Here is a 20,036-nt window from a genome sequence, read left to right as displayed (position 1 = left end):
CCTTGCCGCTGCCTCGACACCTTCCGACAGCCCATTCAGTTTTATGATCGCCCTGTCCCAGTGATCGCTACTGAACCTTTAAGAATCCAGATGCATTTCAAGTTTAATTGAATAAAATTCTTTGTATAATGAATTCCGCGTGAATGCTACATAAATCAGTGCCTGGAAGGATTTGTGGCTCATGCCTCCCCTCTGGCGGGGCCTGGGAATCTGGCAATACCGACACAAGCTGGAATAAATGCGTCTTTGCAGTCAGTCCAGCTAGGGGAGGGTGGCACAGTTTGAACTTGCCTTGGCCTATTGCTTTTCTTCTCTGTGAGTCCTCCTGGAAGATGGTGCTAAAGTCCCACAGAGGCAGGGACAGGCAGGTTGTGGAGACCTAGAAACTTTGGGGACGTCCCTCGTGTTCTCCCATTCCACAGAATCAGAAACTTCTCAAGCTGTGGTTTGTCACCTTTGGAATGCACACACACACATTCACAAATTTGCATCCAGTCGTAGGAAGTCCAAGGAACCTCCTGGTAAGAATCCATTTTCTAAGGGAACCCATGCAACCCTCTTTGGGAGCTAAGCTGGGATTCCCAAGGTCACCTTCAGCAGCCTGTTTCAGGGTCAGATAGCCCCAGCCTGGAAGTGTGAGAAGGTGCACTTGGGGCTGGCTGGTAGAGGCTGCCAGGTGACCTTTGATGCTTGTAGGGTTGTGGGGTGTGGGGAAGGACTGTCAAACAGCTGGCTTGGGCACTGGTCCCAGGCAGGCTCAGGTTCAAGGCCAGCTCTGTCACCTCCTACCTTGGTGACTGGCCAAGTCATTCCATCTCTCTCGGTCTTGCTCCTCCATCTGTAGAATGGGAATCATAACATCCACCCTATGGGTCACTGGGATTGTTTAATGAGGTAATACTTAAAAGAGTAATATCACCCCCTGGCAAATGTTAACTCCTGTTATTACGGTTGTTTGCTATTATTACTATTTGAATTCAGATTCCATCTTTGTCACTTCCAGCATCTCCTTAAGCAAATGGTTGAACCACTCAAAGCCTCTTTATCTTATAATGCGATAATAATACCAATTTCCAAGAGTTCAGAAATAAGCCCACAGGCCCCAGACATGATAGCAGCTCCAAAAAAGTAGCTTTGTTGTTCAGTCATATTTGACCCTTTCGAAAGCACGTTCTAATAGCTCATCCCCAGGTGACGCTGAGGACAGCCTGGCAGCGCCTCTGGTCCCTCAGGCTTGCCGAGAGGGTGGGGGAGACAGGTGGCCTCCAGAGGTGGCCAGGCATAATCAGATGAGAAGGCGGGGATGTGGCTCCAGCAAACAGGGCCGAAGTGAAAAGGAGAGTGACTTGCAGAACAATGAGAGCTGAGCGCGGTCTCAGACATCATTGCTCTCATTTTATAAATGAGGAAACTGAGGCCTGGAGAGGAGAACTTTTTTTTTTTTTTGAGATGGAGTCTCGCCCTGTCACCCAGGCATGGAGTGCAATGGCTCACTACAACCTCTGCCTCCCGGGTTCAAGTGGTTCTCCTGCCTCAGCCGCTGAGTAGCTGGAATTACAGGTGCGTGCCACCACCCCCAGCTGATTTTTTGTATCGTTAGTAGAGATGGGGTTTCACCATGTTGGCCAGGCTGGCCTCAAATTCCCGATCTCAGGTGATCTGCCCGCCTCAGCCTCCCAAAGTGCTGGGATTACAGGTGTGAGCCTCGGTGCCCGGATTTTTTTATTTTATTTTATTTTATTTTATTTTTTTTGAGACCAAGTCTTACCCTGTCACCCAGGCTGGAGTGTAGTGGCGTGATCTCAGCTCACTGCAACCTCCATCTCCTGGGTTCAAGTGATCCTCCTGCCTCAGCCTCCTGAGTAGCTGGGATTATAGGCGTGCACCATGATGCCTGGCTAATTTTTTTGTATTTTTAGTAGAGACGGGTTTTGCCATGTTGGCCAGGCTGGTCTCAAATTCCTGGCCTCAAGTGATCCACCTGCCTTGGCCTCCCAAAGTGCTGAGATTATGGGCGTGAGCCACTGCACCCAGCAGAGAGGAGAACTTAATAATAAATCTTAGTAAGGACCACACATAGAGCACTGATTACGTCCAGGCATCTTGCTAAGAACCTTACATTCAATAGTTCATTTAATTATCTCAAGAGCCCGTGAAGGTGGAACTCTTAATATTATCACCCCCAACTTACAGATGAGGAAACTGAGGCCCAGAGAGGAGATAGGAGTTTCTCAAGGTCAGACAGCTCCAGGAGGCAGAACCAGGCTTTAAATCAGGGCTCTGTGCTTCCAAGCACCATGACAGGCATTTCCTCAACTCCTAGCTCTATGCTCAATGCTCAATGCCAGGTGCTCATGTCTTTCTAGTTCTCAGAACCCTACAAGGTACGTACAGTTATCCTCCCCATTTCACATGTGAGGTAACAGGGGCACAGAGGGTGAAGTGACTTGCTCAAAGTCACATCACTTGCTCAAAGTCACACAGTGTCCACAGGGGTGATGCTGATTACAATGATATCATTATCAATAGCTGAGACTTACGGAGATTTCCTTATCACCAGAGCTTTTGAAACCATCTCAGCAGAGCTAACCTTGGAGAGCACCTTCCTTGCACGCTTGGCATGTATTCCCCACAACAGCCCCACCAAGTGGACATTAGTACCTTTGCGTCGTAGACTCAGAAACCGAGGCACAGGGAGACGGCACCTTGGCTGGTGTCACGCGAGAGGAAGAGGTCCAACTTGGATTTGAACTCAGATCTGCCTGTCTCCAGCATGCTCCCTGTGGGCAGCGGCAAAGCCAAGACAAGGACCCTGCTCTTTGGGTCCCCCTGGGGTGGCCACCCTGGCACAGTTGGCAGTGAGGGTGTGACTGGCAATCAAGTGGGGCAGGGCTTCTTCTCGGGGGAAGAGAAGGGACTACCAAAAATCCAGGAGGGGCTGGGCATGGTGGCTCTTGCCTGTAATCCTGACACGTCGAGAGACCAAAGCGGAGGAACGCTTGAGGCCAGGAGTTTGAGATCAGCCTGGGCAACATAGTGAGGCCCTCTTTCTTTCTTTCTTTCTTTTTTTTTTTGAGACGGAGTCTCGCTCTGTCGCCCAGGCTGGAGTGCAGTGGCACTGTCTTGGCTCACTGCAAGCTCCGCCTCCCGGGTTCACACCATTCTCCTGCCTCAGCCTCCCGAGTAGCTGGGACTACAGGCGCCCACAACCGCGCCCGGCTAATTTTTTGTATTTTTAGTAGAGACAGGGTTTCACCGTGTTAGCCAGGATGGTCTTGATCTCCTGACCTCGTGATCCACCCGCTTTGGCCTCCCAAAGTGCTGGGATTACAGGCATGAGCCACCGTGCCTGGCCAGAGACCCTGTTTCTTAAAAAACAAAACAAAAAGCCCAGGATTGATGTGAGCACCTGTAGTTCCAGCTACTCGAGACTGAGGCGAAAGGATCGCTTTAGCCCAGGAGCTTGAGGCCGAGTGAGCTATGATCGTGCCACTACACTCCAGACCAGGCAACAAAGCGAGACCCTGTCTCAAAAACAAACCCCCAGGAGGAACCTAGTTGCCACAGCTACAAGTGCTCTGATGAAGAATGAGAAGCAAGTGCCAATTCAAGGCGGCACGGGGCAAAGGCACCCTGGAGAACGGAGTGCGTAAGTGGCGTGAAGGTGTCCAACTGACTCAGGACTGGGGCGGGGAGCTAGGTGACCTCTTCCCCCTGCCCCTCACCGCCGAAATGCCTCCCAGTGTGAGCTCCCAAGGCACCGGTCCTTCAGCCCTCATCACTGGCCATCTGCAGTGCCCATGGCCCTCACTGGTCAGCAGGCGCCTTTATTTACAATCACCTTGGAAGGGTCGAGCAGACATATGTTGCTAAGGGTCGTTTATTCTTGTTTATAAAATTTATGGCTTCACCTCGATTACACACTGTCAAAACAGAAAGAATTGGGCCCAAAGTCTCTTGCCGCATGACTGCCTCAGACGCGCGTACATCTGTTAACTCCGTGGGAGCTGTAGAGGGAAATAAGGTTCACTATAACTCAAAAGCTTGCTGCCCTGCCACGAGGTGTGAGCATCAGGCCTTGAGAAAAGACATCCAAGCGTGCATGTGGAGAGGGAGGAGGTAAGGTCTGTGAGTGGGCATGCCAGGTGGCCTCAGGACTCTGCCCCGGCCCGGCCAGGAACTCTCGCAAGGTGCTTTGACTGGGGAGTGGAAGAGAAAGAACTGTATTTCTATGGTCCTTGGGGGTCCAGCTGCAGGATCCCAGCAGCTGGAAAGAGTTCTGAGCCTATGGCTTTCCACCTGCCGACTTCAGCGGGGAGAGAGAAATGTTGACTCTCTCACGGTTTCGGGGAGTGGAGATCGGTACGAACTTTCAGGAGGGCAATTTGGCAATGTGCGTGAAAGTCCTAGAGATGTGTGTACCTTACGGTCTTGCAATTCTGTGTCTGAGAATTTTTCTGAAGGAAATAGACACATTGGTGGAGCTACAAGAGTTTTTTTGGCTTTTTTGTTTTTGTTATTTCAGTGCAGGAAATAGACATACGGGTGAAACTACAAGGGTTTTTGTTTTTGTTCTTGTTTTTTCCAGTGCAAAAAAGTGCAGCTCATTGCAGTGAAAAATTGGAAACCAATGCCCAACAATAGCGAGCTGGATAGTTAAATAAGTAAAATATTAACCATAAGGGACTGTAAGAAATACCATAAAGCCACTGAAAATGATGGTGTCTACATATTTACTACTATGAAAGAGTGTTCACTATCATTAAGTGAAAAAAGAAACCCAAATTACAAAATGTTACATATAGAATGACCCAAATCCTAAAAAGAAACATACATGTGTTTATATACACCATAGAAAAATGCATGTGTTACTAATATGTATCTCTCAGTGGTGGGAAGATGGGCGGTTTTAACGTTCATTTTCATTTTGTCTGGATTTTCTAATTTTCCTACAATGAATTTGGGCTGGATTTGACAAAGGCTTACCGTGTGATACACATGAATGAAAAGAAACCGACAAGTGGTTTCTCTGCCTGTAAATAAATCATCTACCTCCTGTGGGATGGCTGGAGACAAGAGAGAAGCTCCTTGGAGGGTGATACTCCATGCCACATTCCAGCCCCCTCACGTGGAGAGGGTGCCCTCCAGTAGCCAAAGCCATCATGGTCCCCTGAAGTCTGGAAGCCTGGAGAATGTGCACCGTGTTCCCTGTTGGAGGCAGCTGGCTGTGCAGAGTCCAGCCTGCACGTAGAAGCCTGGCTTCCATTCTAGGGTAACCGAGGAGGGAAGAAAAAGGAACCTGCCCCCACTGAGCTGCCCCGGGGGATCACTGCACCAGCTTTTCCCCGCTCTGTTGAGATGTTGGCATCTCTCTTCCTCCTCTGTTGGTTGATGCATCTTTATCTTGTACAGGGGTTGAGAGTAGACAAATAACTTTCATGTTTGTGATCTCATAGAGATTTTCATCCTGGATTATCACCGTAACTTTTCCTGGATAAGTGGCACCTCAATAGGTAGTGTGATGAGCCCAGTGTGCCAGTCAGCAAGTGGCAAAACCCACCTAAATCCCAGCTTCTGGTGTCAAAATTCAGTTTCCTTTCTCTTCTGTTCTGCTGAGAGCAGGGAAGGACTTATCCCAGGGGTAGGAAAGAGACGCTAATTCCAAGTGATTGCCTGACAGCCTGTGCTAGGTCCAGATTCAACAGGGAGGGGTTTGGGAATCCATTACTAATGTCTGCCATGGCCTCTGGGAGAGGTAGTGGGACAAGTGGCCTCTATTTGACATTTCTGGATTCCTAGGGCACAGCCCTCACAGATCTCAAAGGTGTGGGGACTTCAGAGGCAGCGATGGTCTCCAGACTGCTTGAGAGTGGTCAGGCTGTCCCTCTCAACCAGCCCCCCAAACAAAAGCAGCTCTCCCAACCCCACCACTCCCCAAGAAACTAACTAGCAGAAAGGGGATTTTTCAGAGCTCTCAGGCGACACATCACGGTCATTGATCTCTGAGAACCAAATACTTATAAATCTGACTCATTAATTAGCCCTGACGAGCTCACCGCCATAACTCAAGAATCTATAATTACATTTCACATTAAAGCATGAAAAGTTAAGACTAAAGCCGGTGAGAAATGGTGACATCCCACACCCCCACTCCATCCCCAGTCTAGGGACTGCAGCTCCGGAAACCACCTCCTTTTGATTGCATTGTTCCCTGGGGTGCTGTTCCCAGTTGTGTGACAAACCAGTTCCAGCTCCCCTCCCCTGAGGTGGCTGCAAACATTTTGTACAGGGGACATTTTTGGGTTTACAGTTTAAAGTGTCCTGCAGCCAAACACCACCAAGAACACACCTGTAGTCGAACAAAGTCAGATTTATTGTCTTGTTGCAACAAGGGAGCTCGCGCACCGTGGGGTGCCTCAGGAAGAGGGTCTGCGCAAGGACTTATTATGGGGTTTTGGCATGTGTTGGGGTTTGGGGGAGGGTTCAAGGAAGCGTGGCTTCGCTGTGGGTTGGCTGCTGTCAGGGAGCAGGGCTATTTCTGTGACTGGGTATTTTAATAAACCTTACCTAGAAGGAGGGAGGAATGAATGTGGCTAAAACTATAATTGAATACACCAGAGGGTCAGGGAGGCGTAGGCCCCAGCCTCGAGGAGCGGGCACCGGCTTGGGTGCCCCACCGTGCATGCATGCATGTGTGTGCGTGTGTCTGTACGTGTGTGGGTGTGTGCGCACACGCACCCAGGACGTGATCGAGTTCTTGGGATGGAACTCGATGATCCCTGCGTGGCCGGCACTGCATGTATGACCTCGTTTGGTCTCAGCAACCAGGGAAGAGTGATCATCCCCATTTTGCAGGCTTCGAGAGATGAAGTGACTTGCTCCGGGTCGTGATGAGAATAAGGCTGAGGCTAGATTCGAATTCTAGTCTAGTTCTGGAATCTGAATCCTGATCCCTGCCCTGGGGCCAGAATGGGCGGGATGCCTTTTTGGATATTTGCTGTTTGGGGACCTACCATCCAACTGCTTCAATTTCTTTTTGAGGATTTACTTCTTCCCATGAGATACAATCTCCATGGGGTTGTCTCATTTTCAACACACCAGAAATGATCTTATTGGTTTCTCCTTTAGTGTCTGTCTCTCAAAATACACTGAATCCAGCTGGGTATGGTGGCTCACACCTGGAATCCCAGCACTTTGGGAGGCTGAGGCAGGAGGATTGCTTGAGCCCAGGAGTTCGACACCAGCCTAAGCAAGACTGCAAAACTCTGTCTTTACAAAAAATACAGGCCGGGCGCGCTGGCTCAAGCCTGTAATCCCAGCACTTTGGGAGGCCGAGGCGGGTGGATCACGAGGTCAGGAGATCGAGACTATCCTGGCTAACATGGTGAAACCCCGTCTCTACTAAAAATACAAAAAACTAGCCGGGCGTGGTGGCGGGCACCTGTAGTCTCAGCTACTTGGGAGGCTGAGGCGGGAGAATGGCGTGAACCCGGGAGGTGGAGCTTGCAGTGAGCCGAGATCACGCCACTGCACTCCAGCCTGGGAGACACAGCGAGACTCCGTCTCAAAAAAAAAAAAAAAAAAAAAAAAAAAAAAAAAAAAAAACAAACAAACAAAAAAAATACAAAAATTAGCCAGGCATGGTGGTGTGCACCTGTAGTCCCAGCCACTCGGGAGGCTGAGGTGGGAGGATCACCTGAGCCCAGGAGGCAGACCTTGCAGTGAGCCAAGATCATGCCACGTTGCTAGCTTGGGCAACAGAACGAGACCCAGTCTCAAAACCAACAACAAAATGAGATTGAATCCCAGTGCCTAGAACAGGCTGTGCACACAGCAGGTGCCCACAAATATTTATTGAAATGAATATGAAAGAATGAATGACATCAGTGCCTTGCCCAGTCTACTTCAATCCTGAATTTTCTCTGAATTTCCCTAAAGACCCCTGAGTGCACTGAGCGAGGATGGGTTACTGGCTAGAGCTGGTTCATTCACGCCCACAGCATCCTGAAGACAGCCGGCTTCAGGCTCTACTGCCCAGGTCCCCTGAACTGCCCTGGCTCCCGTTCTGCTTGTGGCCTGGGCTTCCAGCCCTCAATATTGGCCAATACATTTCTTTTCTAAGTGAGGCAGAACTGGCTTCTGCTGCCCTGGCTGATGAAGACCGCTTCTGATGGTGGTTCGGTGCAGGCGGGCAGTTTCTAGCCACCCAGCTTTTGAGTTTGAACACCTGCTGGGATGAGACACCCAGACTATTCACCAGGGGCCCCTGTGATAGCAAACCAGGAGGGGAGACTGAGGAACTCTGGCCCATGCTGCAGAGGCACTGGTGCGTTCACCGTCACTCTTAAGATGTTTGAGACACTCCACACACCACCTAATGGAACCCGTTCCCAGATGCAGCCAAGGAGCCATGTTCGGAGTGGGCACTGATTCTGTCCCGCTTGCGTCTCTGCCTTAGCTGGTAGGGAGACAGGCTGCAGCCTGTTGGGACGTGAATGATGAGCTAAGCAAGTGGTGGAGTCCCTGAACTTCCTGTAGCCTCCCTCTACCCAGTGAGCTTCTAAAGTGCAGGACCGATCGGCCCTTTACTCAGCACACCCTGAAATCCAGCTCTGCCTTTTAACTCTGTGCCTGGGGAGCAGCTGTTGCTCTGCAGCCTCAGGGACACCAGGGCTCTAAGGTCCTGAAGAAGTCCTTTAAAATCCTATGGGAACTCACTGGCAAAATGGATGTGTCTGTCAGTTTCCAGCATCCCCGGTGAGGGTAAGTGGGACAAGCAGTGGAGGCAGCGGGCTCCAGATAAGGAACAGGGCAGCCCCTGGGGCTTGGCTCAAGCTGAGCCCTTTGCCTAGAAGGTTCTCCCACCCCTCTTCTGCCTGCTCACACTGAGCGAGGGCTCTGGAGTATGGCAGACCAGGGTCTGAGTCCTGGCTCTGCCACTTAACCCTTGGGCATGGGAATGACCAGCTCCTAACCTCAGCTTTCCCCATGTGAGTGGGCATCAGAATAGCACGGCACTAGACGCCAGGGACGCTGATCACAGGATGTGGCCATACACCTCCTACTTGAATTAGTTATGACTCTTTCCCCACCAGAGAGTGAGCTCTGTGGGGCAGGGATCATGTCCACTGTGTGCACAGCTGTAACTCAGCACCCAGCCTGGGGCACAGTGGGTCCTATGGGTCTGTTTGTTGGCTGAATCTGAACTCCCTGACAGTCTGGCTTCCTGCGCGGGGCCTGGCTCATCTGGCACCATCTGCAATGGTGACAAAACCACCCAGCAGACTTCACACCAAGCCCCTCGTGGGGTGCGCTCCCTCCCCTGGACAGTGTCTCTAGTGGGATGGGAGCAGGTCAGGACAGTCAGTGGGACTAGCTCCTCTGGGAGACAGGAGGCTTCTGTCCGGGCCTCTGACGATCAGGGAAGGTGGGTGAGTGACGTCACCTTCCTGGTCAAAGGCTTGGGCTTACATCCCAGTTCCTCATATCCTGGCTGTGAGTCCCTGAGTAAGTCACTCCACCTCTCAGAGCCTCACCTGTGAGGAGGAGAGAGCACTGCCCCTTCACAGGCAGGAGGAAGTGGGTAACAGATGGAAAAACATTTTGTTGACTGGGATCCACTGACCAAGTTTATTTCGCAAAATCTGTTGCCAAGATCGCTGTGCCTGGCTGACCAGCATTATGGAGAAAAACAGAGGCTGGTCAGGGTCTGCTGGGAAAAATACCTGCATTTCTGTTTGAAGGCTCTGATGATCAGGAGCTCTCACAGCTGAGTAATTACCAGTAACTTACCCTGTGTGACAGAGCAGGAATCCCCGGTGACACCCAAGGATCCCGATGTATCCAGGCACACAGAGGGGACCACGTGGAGTGCATGGGCTGGGGGGGTCCGGGAGCCTTGGTCTGTGGTGGGGGATGCAGAGGCTGAGGGCTGACTCGCCCAAGGTTGTCACGCAGAAGCTTTTTCTGGCTTTGTGGGGTGGCAGTGGCTTGGTTTTGACAGTTGATTTGGCGTCCCTGCCGGAGCTGTACTTGCACACTGCCAGGGCCGTTCTTCTGAAACACCCAGAGGCCTACTCACCTTCGGCCTCATGAAGGAGCTGCGCCCCCCACCCACTTCACAAGATGTCTCAGGCCCCCACACCTCTAGACCATTCCAGTCCACACCCATTCCCACCAGCACCCCATCTTCCCTCTCTCTGGCTCTGAGTGTCCACCTGTGGCAGCAACATGGGCTGGGCAATGTCCGTCCATGGCCTGCTGGTGGCTATGTAAGGCCGTGTCCCTCCAGGTGTCCATGTTTGGAGAATGAGAACTCTGTATCTGGGAAGGGCTGCAGGGACCATGCTCCAGATCATTCTGTCATTATTGCTGGGGCCAGAAGAACCAGCTCGCTCTCTTCTTTCTTTAATGACCAGAGCTGTGGGCAGCTGCTTCCCAAACACACCCTGCAGTCTGAGGCTCAACCCTTAAGCCATCACCCTCCAAGACAGAGGCCGACAACCCCTTAGGATGCTGCTAACATCTTGGGTAGCCCACCATCTACATGTGTCTTGGGTACACTGCTAGGCTTGCTCTGAGAGGCCTGCTCCAGCCCTCCTCATGGTACCCTCTCTGGATATGAGCTAGTTTTTCCTACATCCCGTGTTTTTTTTTTTTTTCCCAAGACAATCTAGCTCTGTCACCCAGGCTGGAGTGCAGTGGCGCGATCTCAGTTCACTGCAACCTTCTGCTGCCCGTGTTCAAGTGATTCTCCTGCCTCAGCCTTCAGAGTAGCTGGGACTACAGGTGTCTGCCACCATGCCCGGCTAATTTTTATGTTTTTAGTAGAGACAAGGTTTCGCCATGTTGGCCAGGCTGGTCTCGAACTCCTGACCTCAAGTCATCCATCTGCCTCAGCCTCCCAAAGTGTTGGGATTACAGGTGTGAGCCACTGTGCCCAGCCTCCTGCATCCTTAAAGTGTGGCTCCTGGAGAGAAACAAAGGATCGATTCCAGGTAGGGTGTGAGCCACAGAGAACAGAAGAGAACTATTACCTCCTTCACTCTAGATACTCTCCCTCAATTAATGCAACCCCAAAGCGTTAGGGCCTCGGCCGAGTCCTGCTGTTACCAGTCCACTGACCCCGTGCCGAGCCACTCCCCTGGAGCCTGTCTGCATGAGGCTGGTTTCCAGCACCTGGTGACAGGTCCATGGATTATTCCAGTGAACATCATCTTGTCCGGCTCCAGCCATCACTCTGCACTGTGGAGGCTGTTTGGCTCCAGCGTCTGACACATCCGCAGTGTTCAGACAAACCACGCGTGCGCGCAGCCCCTCTGTATTTCCCGAGCCCTGAACAGTGCTGTTTCACATTTTCAATTTGCCAACAATTTTTAAATCTGGAGATTTCACAGACACTGGAATTTGTGGCTTCTTTTGAAAAGTGGGGAGCCTGGCCACATGGTATCTAGCCTGCGCAGGGCAGCCAGCAGCTGGGGCTGAGCAGCAGCTGCCGGTTCCTGTGATGCCCACCAACGGTTTGACCTCTTCCGAGCATGTGACCTTGGGCGCGTGACACATCTGTCTGGTCTCAAAATCTGTACTAGTTTCCTGTGACTGACGGAACAAAGCACCATAAACGCGGGGGCTTAAGCAACAGACATTCATTCTCTCACAATTCTAGAAGCTGTGTCTGAAATCAAGGGATTGACAGGGTTGGTTCCTCTCCAGGCTGTGAAGGAGAATCTGCTCCTAGTCTCTCTCCTGGCTGCAGGTGATGGAAATCCCTGTATTCCTTGGGCTGAAGGTTCCTCACTCCAGTCTCTGCCTCTGTCTTCACATGGCCGAGTCCTCTCTTCCTGTAAGGACACCAGTCACATCGGATTAGGGGCCCACCCTACTCCTATATGACCTCATCTGAACTAGTTACATCTGCAACAACTCTATTTCCAAATAAGGTCACATGCTGAGGTAGTGGGGGTTAGGATGCATCTTTTTTGGGACAGAATTCAACCCATACACCATCTTGAGGATGGGATTAATAGTATGATCTCAGAGCTATTGAGAGGATTTGGTGACATAATCCAAGAAAAGTGGCTGGCACCTGAGTAAATGTTAATTATGACTATTATTATTTCTACTACACTTTTGAGACAAGACATAAGCCAGGAAATGGCAAACATGTTTAGCTTCCCAGGCCCATACCCACGGACTGCTGAAAGCACATGAAGACACAGTGCAGGAATCAATTAGTAATGTCTGCGAGGAGGAGGGAGCGATGACACGGGGACCAAATATTTCCCGTCCTTGAATAAGCATTTCTCCTTTTCACCCCCTCACCCTATGAGATCATTTAGGATCTGTGAGCGTGTGGTGGCCCATGGCATGAAGAATCACCTCCTGCCACACTCGCTCTGGAAGCAGCCGTAGTGGGTGGAATGCTGTCCCCCCTGAACAATCTGTCCAAGTCCTCACCCGCAGAACCTGTGCATGGGACCTTATTTGGAAATAGGTGTTTGTAGTGTAACTAAGGTAAGGATCACAGGATGAGATCATCCTGGGTCAGGGTGCGCCCTCATTCAAGGACAAGTCCTTCTAAGAGAAGGAGAAACAGGAAGCCCTAGAGGGAAGGCCGTATGGGGCGGAGGCAGAGATGGGAGTGATACAGCCATAGCCAAGCACGAGGGGGCCACCAGAAGCCAGGAGAGGCGGGGCAGGCTTCTCCCCAGAGCCTCCAGAGGGAATGCTGCCTGTGGACACCATGATTTCAGACTTCTGGCCCCAGAACGGTGGGATGAGAATACATTTCTGCTATTTTAAGCCACCCGGCTTGTGATGTGTTGCAGCAGCCACGGGAAACTAATATAGGAGCCAACGGAATTGTTTTAGAACAGCAATGAGAGTTACCTTCTGACCCGATACTCCACCCCGCCTGGCCCCAGGGCTAAGGAAGAAAGGGGAGACTGCATTTATTGGGCACCTATAATTTGCCAGGTGCTTAACAGATGTGACCTCGTTTAATCCTCGTGGCAGGTAGGAACTATTATCCACTACTTTACAGCTGGGGAAAATGAATCTCCAAGAAGTGAAATGCTGCCTACCCTTAAGTCACTGAGGGTGGGCGTGGTGATCAGAGCTCAAGTCCAGGTCCAAGGTCAAGGCCTGTGCCCTTGACCACTAGTCCACATTGCCCTTGTCACTGGCCAGGGTCACTGCTTGGCCTTCTGTGGCCTCTTTGTCTGGGAACTGCTGTGTCCACAGCCCCTCCTACCCACGGGATCCTGGCCTGTGTCATCAGAGCTGACCAGATCTTAAATGATCTCATAGGGCAAGGGGGTGAAAAGGAGAAATGCTTATTCAAGGACGGGAAATATTTGGTCCCCGTGTCATCGCTCCCTCCTCCTCGCAGACATTACTAATTGATTCCTGCACTGTGTCTTCATGTGCTTTCAGCAGTCCGTGAGTATGGGCCTGGGAAGCTAAACATGTTTGCCATTTCCTGGCTTATGTCTTGTCTCAAAAGTGTAGTAGAAATAATAATAGTCATAATTAACATTTACTCAGGTGCCAGCCACTTTTCTTGGATTATGTCACCAAATCCCCTCAATAGCTCTGAGATCACACTAGGGGACCCTAGCTGAAGGCCACTCAGCCGCAGGCAGGTGGGCCAGGCTGGAACATGGTCTGAGGGATCCAGCAGTGGTGGTTTGGCTAGAGGCCCCAGGAGCGCAAGGCTGCATAGCTGCAAGGATGGTGGCCTCAGAGGCAGTCCATGGGGACGCTAGAGTCAGAGACATGCAGAGAAGGGCTCATGTGGCCCAAGAGGAGGAGAGGACCACCTCAGCTCCTGCCCACCGCACTTCTCGCGTGGGTCTCAGAGCCGCTCTCACACCTCCTCACCACCTGCTCTGGCTCTGAGCTGGCCTGCCAGCTTCTGCTCTTTGCAACAGCACCAGTTCTGGCTACAACACACAAGTTCTGGCTACAATGTTCTTGTCAAATAACTTGTTCCTCCCCAGCATAAGGCAGGCTAGTTGAGGATTCTGTGTGAAGAGCAGTCCTGGAAGGGCCAGAATGACTTCACAGTAGCTTCCCTTTCACAAGCCCATGGCCTGAAGGCCAAGGACACTGGGTTTCCCGAACACTGAGGTTTTTAAACAACCGTGTGCCATTCAGACAAGTGTCTTCCTTTACTCAATGGCCACTGCCATGGCCCCATAAAAGCCAGATTTAGAGGCATTTGGAGAAGGCAGCCTGACTGGTAACCCTGCACACAGCGGCCCGGTGCAGTGAGTGGCTCATGCCTGTAATCCCAGAACTTTGGGAGACCAAGGCAGGTGGATTGCTTGAGTCCAGGAGTTTGAGACCGGCCTGGACAATATGGCAAAACCCTGTCTCTACAAAAAATACAAAATAAACTAGCTGGTTGTGGTGATGCACACCTGTGGTCCCAGTTACCTGGGAGGCTGAGGTAGGAGGATTGCTTGAGCCTTGGAGGCAGAGGTTGTAGTGAGCCGAGATTGCGCCACTGCACTCCAGCCCGGGCAACACAGCAACCTGCCTCAAAAACCAAAAAATCCCCCACCCAAACCCTGCACATACATCTAGGCAGACTAAGGGCCTGGCACAGCCAAGGAGCAGAAGCCTTTGGCAGCAGAGTGAACGCTTTCAGCTTCTTCTGCAGACTTCTCTGAGGTCAAGGAGGCAGGGAACATCTTCAGAGAGGTTCCTCTGTCATTGCCGGTGGGCTCCAGCAGGCTGGCTCTCTCGGTGGAAGGTCTATAATCTGACACAGACCCCATCCCAGTATGCCCAAGCCTTTGAGTCTCCCTACAGCTCAGAAAACACTTGGACTGTCGCAGTAAGAAAAGCATGACGGAACTGCAACTGCTGGTCCCCCCGGGTGGAGGAGCTGCAGCCCCCCGGTACCTAATGGAAGCTCAGGAATAGCTGGGGCGTGGGCGCACAGGGAGCCTGCACACCAGGGGCTGAGTGAAGCCCAACGGAGGTTCCTCGGGATGTCCTGTTAACATCAGCCAAAGCGTCCTGCAAGGAGTTTCAAAAACAAACTCCAGAAGGGATGTCAATTCGATCCCTGGAACAAAATAATGACAGTTATCACAGCCATGAGTCGTCGACGACTCATAGATGGCACAGACTGGGGCTTTTCAGCCCATTTGTCTGTGGTTCACGGCAAGACTGCATGGTGGGTGCTGCTATCCCCGTTTCATGGAAGAGGAAACTGCAGCTCTGAGGGGCCAGGAAACTTTCCACTGGTCTTCCAGCAAGTGGGCGGCAGAGCTGGGGTTTGCACCCAGTGGCAGGATGCTCTGAGACTCTTGCTCTCCCTAATGCCCTCGAAAGATCTGCACTCAGCTGGGGCTCTGGAGCACATGCTCTCAACAAGCATAGCTGTTCGGATGACTGCCGTGAAGCAAAGGATGCCATTCTGACCCCACGCTCCAGAGGCTGCTGAGAACTATGAATGCCACCTAGGCTGCTGTGCAGTTTTTTTTTTTTTTTTTTTTTTTGAGACAGAGTCTCCTTCTCTCACCCAGGCTGGAGTGCAGTGGTGTGATCTCGGCTCACTGCAGCCTTTGCCTCCTGGGTTCAAGCAATTCTCCTGCCTCAGCCTCCTGAGTAGCTGGGACTACAAGTGTGCGCCACCACACCCAGGTAATTTTTGTATTTTTAGTAGAGACAGGGTTTCACCATATTGGCCAGGATGGTCTGGAACTCCTGAACTCAGGGAATCTGCCTGCCTCGGCCTCCCACAGTGTTTGGATTACAGGCGTGAGCCACCGTGCCTGGCCATGCAGCTTCTTCTGAATCACAGTCCAGGTGATTGTGTGTGCAGTGTGGGGGCACAGTGAGGTGCCCGGGGGCCGCATGGGCCTGGAAATGCCTGGGCTGGATCCTTCTGGCTGAAAGGCGCTTTGCTTCTGTTCTGTGCCACTTGGACGATTCCTCAGAGGTGGCAGTGTGGACAAGGGAATGGGACTTTCCTCTGATCCTAAGTGCAACAGAGAACTGCTCTCCATCCAGCATCTCCTCCCGCTGCTGGGATCATCCGCAGCAGCAGGAGCCACTCTAGAAGCTTAAGCCAAGCCTGATCTCCAGGGTCATGGGCAGCCCTGTTTTCTTAAAATGAAAGGTGAGGAAATGTAGGAAGAAGACCAATGGATGCATATTTGGTGCCAGGCACTGCGCTGGGTGCATTTTATATGTAACTGCATTTAATCCTCACGCGCCCTGGAGGGGACATCAAGATTCCTGTGTTCCAGATAAGGAACACACACGAGAGGCTGTCCTCCACGTGGGGCAGGAAGTGGAGGGTTGGGGTTTGCACACGTCTCTGAGATTCCACAGCCCATGCTCTGCTTCTTGGAAAACAGCACTGAAGGAACCACTTCCACAGTTCTCCGGCCACCCTGGTCAATTTGATAAGTTTCTAGGAGATAAGCCTGAGGCCTAAGCTTGGCGAGAACCCCGTTGTCCAGACCCTATGGCTTTCAGCAGTGCCGTGTCTGCTAAGCAGGCTCTGCTGCTGTTAGAACACAGGGGAGGCCAGCGCTTCTCAAACTCTGTTGCAGCTAATTATTCTTAGGCACTTGCAAGTTCTGTCAGCATATTACAATTATATTTCCATTTAAATAATTTTAAAAACCCACTTACTTTTCCTGGTTATAGACACCCCTTCTCTTTGTAGTGATAACTTACACGTCAAAGCCAGAACGTCACAGAATGAAGCTTTAGTTTTAGGTGGGTGTGCCTCACTCTGGAGGCTGGCACTGTGTGTTCTGGGGAGGCAGTCGGTTACAGTGCTTTTTCTTCTCGTTGCATGAATGCTCCTTGTGAGGATGCCTGCGTGCATGAATTCCTCTTGTGTGTTGAGACATCTGACTTCCAGAGGCCACAAGCCTCTCAAGGGTTCTTTCCTGACTGGATCCTAACAAGCCAAGTTTGTGCTCTGATCCTCAGGGGCTTCCCAGGCCAGGCGAGCAGCGAGAAGCCACTGGGACATCAGAGCTGCCGAGGGTCAGGGCAGAAGCACCAAGGTGGGGCAAACACCTGGCAGGTCTGACCTGGGCTCCTGGTGCAGGGTTTTCTGCCGAGGAAACCTGGCTGGGGAATGCAGTGAGAAGGGCTGTGTGTCCTGTGAGGAGAGAGCAAGTGCAACCCTCACTAAGGGAACAATGCCCGGCACACCGAGAAGCAGCTGTAAAATTTCACTCCAGACACTTATCTGGGTTTGTATAACATACATTTATCACTTTTGAAAGTTACTACTAGCTGGGTGTGGTGGCTCATGCCTGTAATCCTACCACTTTGGGAGGCTGAGGTGGGCGGATCACTTGATCCCATGAGTTCGAAACTGGCCTGGGTGACATGGCAAAACCCCATCTAAAAAAAAAAAAAAAAAAGAGTATTACTGTGTAAAACATGGACTGCAAAGATATACACCCAACCCACAGTGAGAGCTGCCTCTGGGAAGTAGGTGGTGGGTGAGAGGGACAGGCCCACAGAGGGTGCTCATCTGAAATGTGTTACTTCTTGAAACACAATTGGAAGCAAACAGGACAGACTGTCAGCAACCCTGAACTCTGGCTGGGGAGGCAAGGACATGTGCTCTGCGCCCCTCCACATCTTAGCTCCATTGTGGGGGCCTACATGCTCCCTAAGCCCAGACAGCAAGCATGAACGGTCCAGGCACCTGGCGGAATGAAATACAGAACGTGGCCATCGTATGCTGAAGTACAAATTTAATAAAGCGTCTGATCACATCTCAATCCATAAGTTAGCTACAAAAACAAAAAATCCTACAACTTTTTAGAGCCATCAAGAGCCATCAAGGTGTCAGTGAACACCAGTTACAAAAGGAGATTCAGTGTTTCAGATAGTGCAATATTTCTAGCTGCTGAAAAGAATTAAATGAAATTACAAACTACCCCTCCTTGTCAAAAATCCACATGAAGTTGATATTGGTGCTTATAAATCACTCTCTCCCAGTCCCTCACTGGCTCCAACCTTCAGGTAATAAAAATCAGGATGGGATCCATCTTCCCTGTGCAGGCTGACAGTCTAGGGTCCCCGCATGTATGCACAAACCTGCCCAGCGTGTGCGCACACGTTCAGAAGAAATCCTCAAAGGAACGGAGTGTTTGAAGAAAATGGCAAGTCCACAGAGTCAGAGGTTACTAACACACCTTAAATAATATTAATACATTCCTGTCTTTAAATTCCTTGCCATGTTTCCATCAAAGTAGAGCACGCACAGTTTTTCAGAAGCCCAGGGGCTCTGACCTGGGTGGGACACCAGGATGCAGCGGAAACTCTCTGAAGGACTGTGGAGACGAGTGGCCCCTGCTTTGCTGCCACCGTGACAGCTCTTGTTGGAAAATGTTTTGCGGCTCTGAGGAGAGCAGAGGAGGGACTGGGCCTTCCTGGCTTCAAATCTGGCATCAATCTTGGTGGTGCAGGTGCAGGAGCATGAGGTGGGAGAGGGTGGGTGGCTGTCAACACGGACCACAAACAGGGCCTCTGCCTCAGTTCCCTGGAGCTACAGTAAAGTTCTTACAACAAAGGTAAATAATGAGGGCAGAGGAACACAATGGGTTGGAAGAGAAATGAAGTTAAAAAAAAAAAACAAAAAACCCAGAGGGTGTGAGCCTTTGTCAGTGCAACGGGCTTCTGGGTTCCCTGTGCTGAGGAAGGATGGGCAGCAAGACCCAATTTTCTTGGGATTTTGCAGTCTCTGGAGTGAAGCCACCGCCCAGACGGGATGGGTACCTTAGGTTCGTGTTTGTTCCTCATTAGATAACCAGCGAGGCAAACAAGCAGGGTCAAAGGCAGCTGTCCTCCGCGGGACAAGCAGGCTATGCGTAACAGCCAGCACGTTCTGGATACTGGGCTGCTGCTAAGGGCCAATGCTTTTCTTCTCCCTAACCAGGATGCCAATGTGAATGCATAGGACGGGAACAGGTGCGGCAAGGCTCCCTGGCAGCTCAGCCCGCTGAGGACGCAGGAAGTGGGAGGGCCGTGCTGTGGAGTGCATGGCTTCAAGGCAGGAAATAGCGCCTTGGACTCACGGTGCTCCATAGCGTCCCTAGCAGGCGCCTGCGCCTCCCTGGGCAGCAGATGGGCCTGGTTGTCTGGGAAGAGGTGCTGTGGACGGCATGGAGGCAGAAACTTTGTTGGGTGCATAGAGGCTTGGCGAGGCCTTACCTGAGTAAGAGATTTCAGAAACGGAAGGAGAGGATCTCACGCGCAGTAGGCTTTGTACACTCAGACCCATGCTGCGAAAACCACTCTAGACTCTTGGAATTCCTGGGACTTGTTCATACACAGCTCACTGAGAGGGCTAAGGAAAGACAGACTCCCAGAAAGATCAAACTAGCTAAAAGAAGCCCCTCTGCCATCACCAGGAAGAATGGACCCGTGTCGGTGGAAATCTGGAGGTTTATTTTCTGCAGCCCTGTGCCTTGGGCATCACCTGGATATGCTGTGTAGTGCTGTTGTGGGCGTCTAAAGTTCTTGAGGCCACAAGGGAGTCTCATGGCTATAGAGAGGGTCTAGGGGCCAACGTCACCTGGCATGTTGGTCACATTCCCAGGGGCCACACTGCCCCTGGGAACTGAAGGTCCTTGGCAGCCCAGGAGCCCTGGAGGCAGGGCCAGGGCGGAAGCTAGGAGAGTTCGAAGCCCGTGTTCATGCTGATGGCGTAGCGCAGCTTCTCGCGGAGGACGCTCTTCTTGCTGTAGTTGGGCAGCTTGAGCAGGTTGAAGCAGGTGGAGGAGGTGGGCAGGCGGCCGCCTGGCTCCCGCTTGCGGATAGTGAAGAAGCCCCGGAGGACGCTGCCCAGGGTGTCCCCGGTGTCCTGACGGCACACATCATGGCCTTAGATTGGGAAGGGCCTAGTTTGGGAGCCCAGGCAGATGCCAAAGCTGCGGAGCCCAGGGAGGGGGTCTGGCCAGTCCCTGGATGCTGGGCAGAGTGCAGGGCACTGCCCTGGCACCACTACCCGAGGTCAAGCCCCAGACTCAGGACGACTGGCT

General features: G+C 51.7%; 1 protein-coding gene across 3 annotated transcripts in view; it reads right to left on the bottom strand.

Moving 5' to 3' along the window:
* Positions 1 to 11,630: 11,630 nt before the first annotated feature.
* Positions 11,631 to 20,036, bottom strand: part of UBE3B (ubiquitin protein ligase E3B) — a 65,729-nt gene continuing 57,323 nt past the window's right edge. For 2 of the 3 annotated variants that reach the window (XM_050749662.1, XM_050749663.1), the window contains one exon: positions 11,631 to 11,840. In XM_050749662.1, the coding sequence (XP_050605619.1) occupies positions 11,646 to 11,840 (195 nt within the window). In that variant the 3' untranslated portion in view covers positions 11,631 to 11,645. Of the gene's footprint in view, positions 11,841 to 17,727; positions 19,859 to 20,036 lie in introns of those variants that run through there. The other variant, XM_050749664.1, reaches the window with a different exon arrangement.

The sequence above is a fragment of the Macaca thibetana genome, chromosome 11 (genome assembly GCF_024542745.1).
Source record: "Macaca thibetana thibetana isolate TM-01 chromosome 11, ASM2454274v1, whole genome shotgun sequence".
NCBI lineage: Eukaryota > Metazoa > Chordata > Mammalia > Primates > Cercopithecidae > Macaca > Macaca thibetana.
Note: the sequence above shows the minus strand (reverse complement) of the source record. Positions and strands in the feature narration are given on the sequence as shown.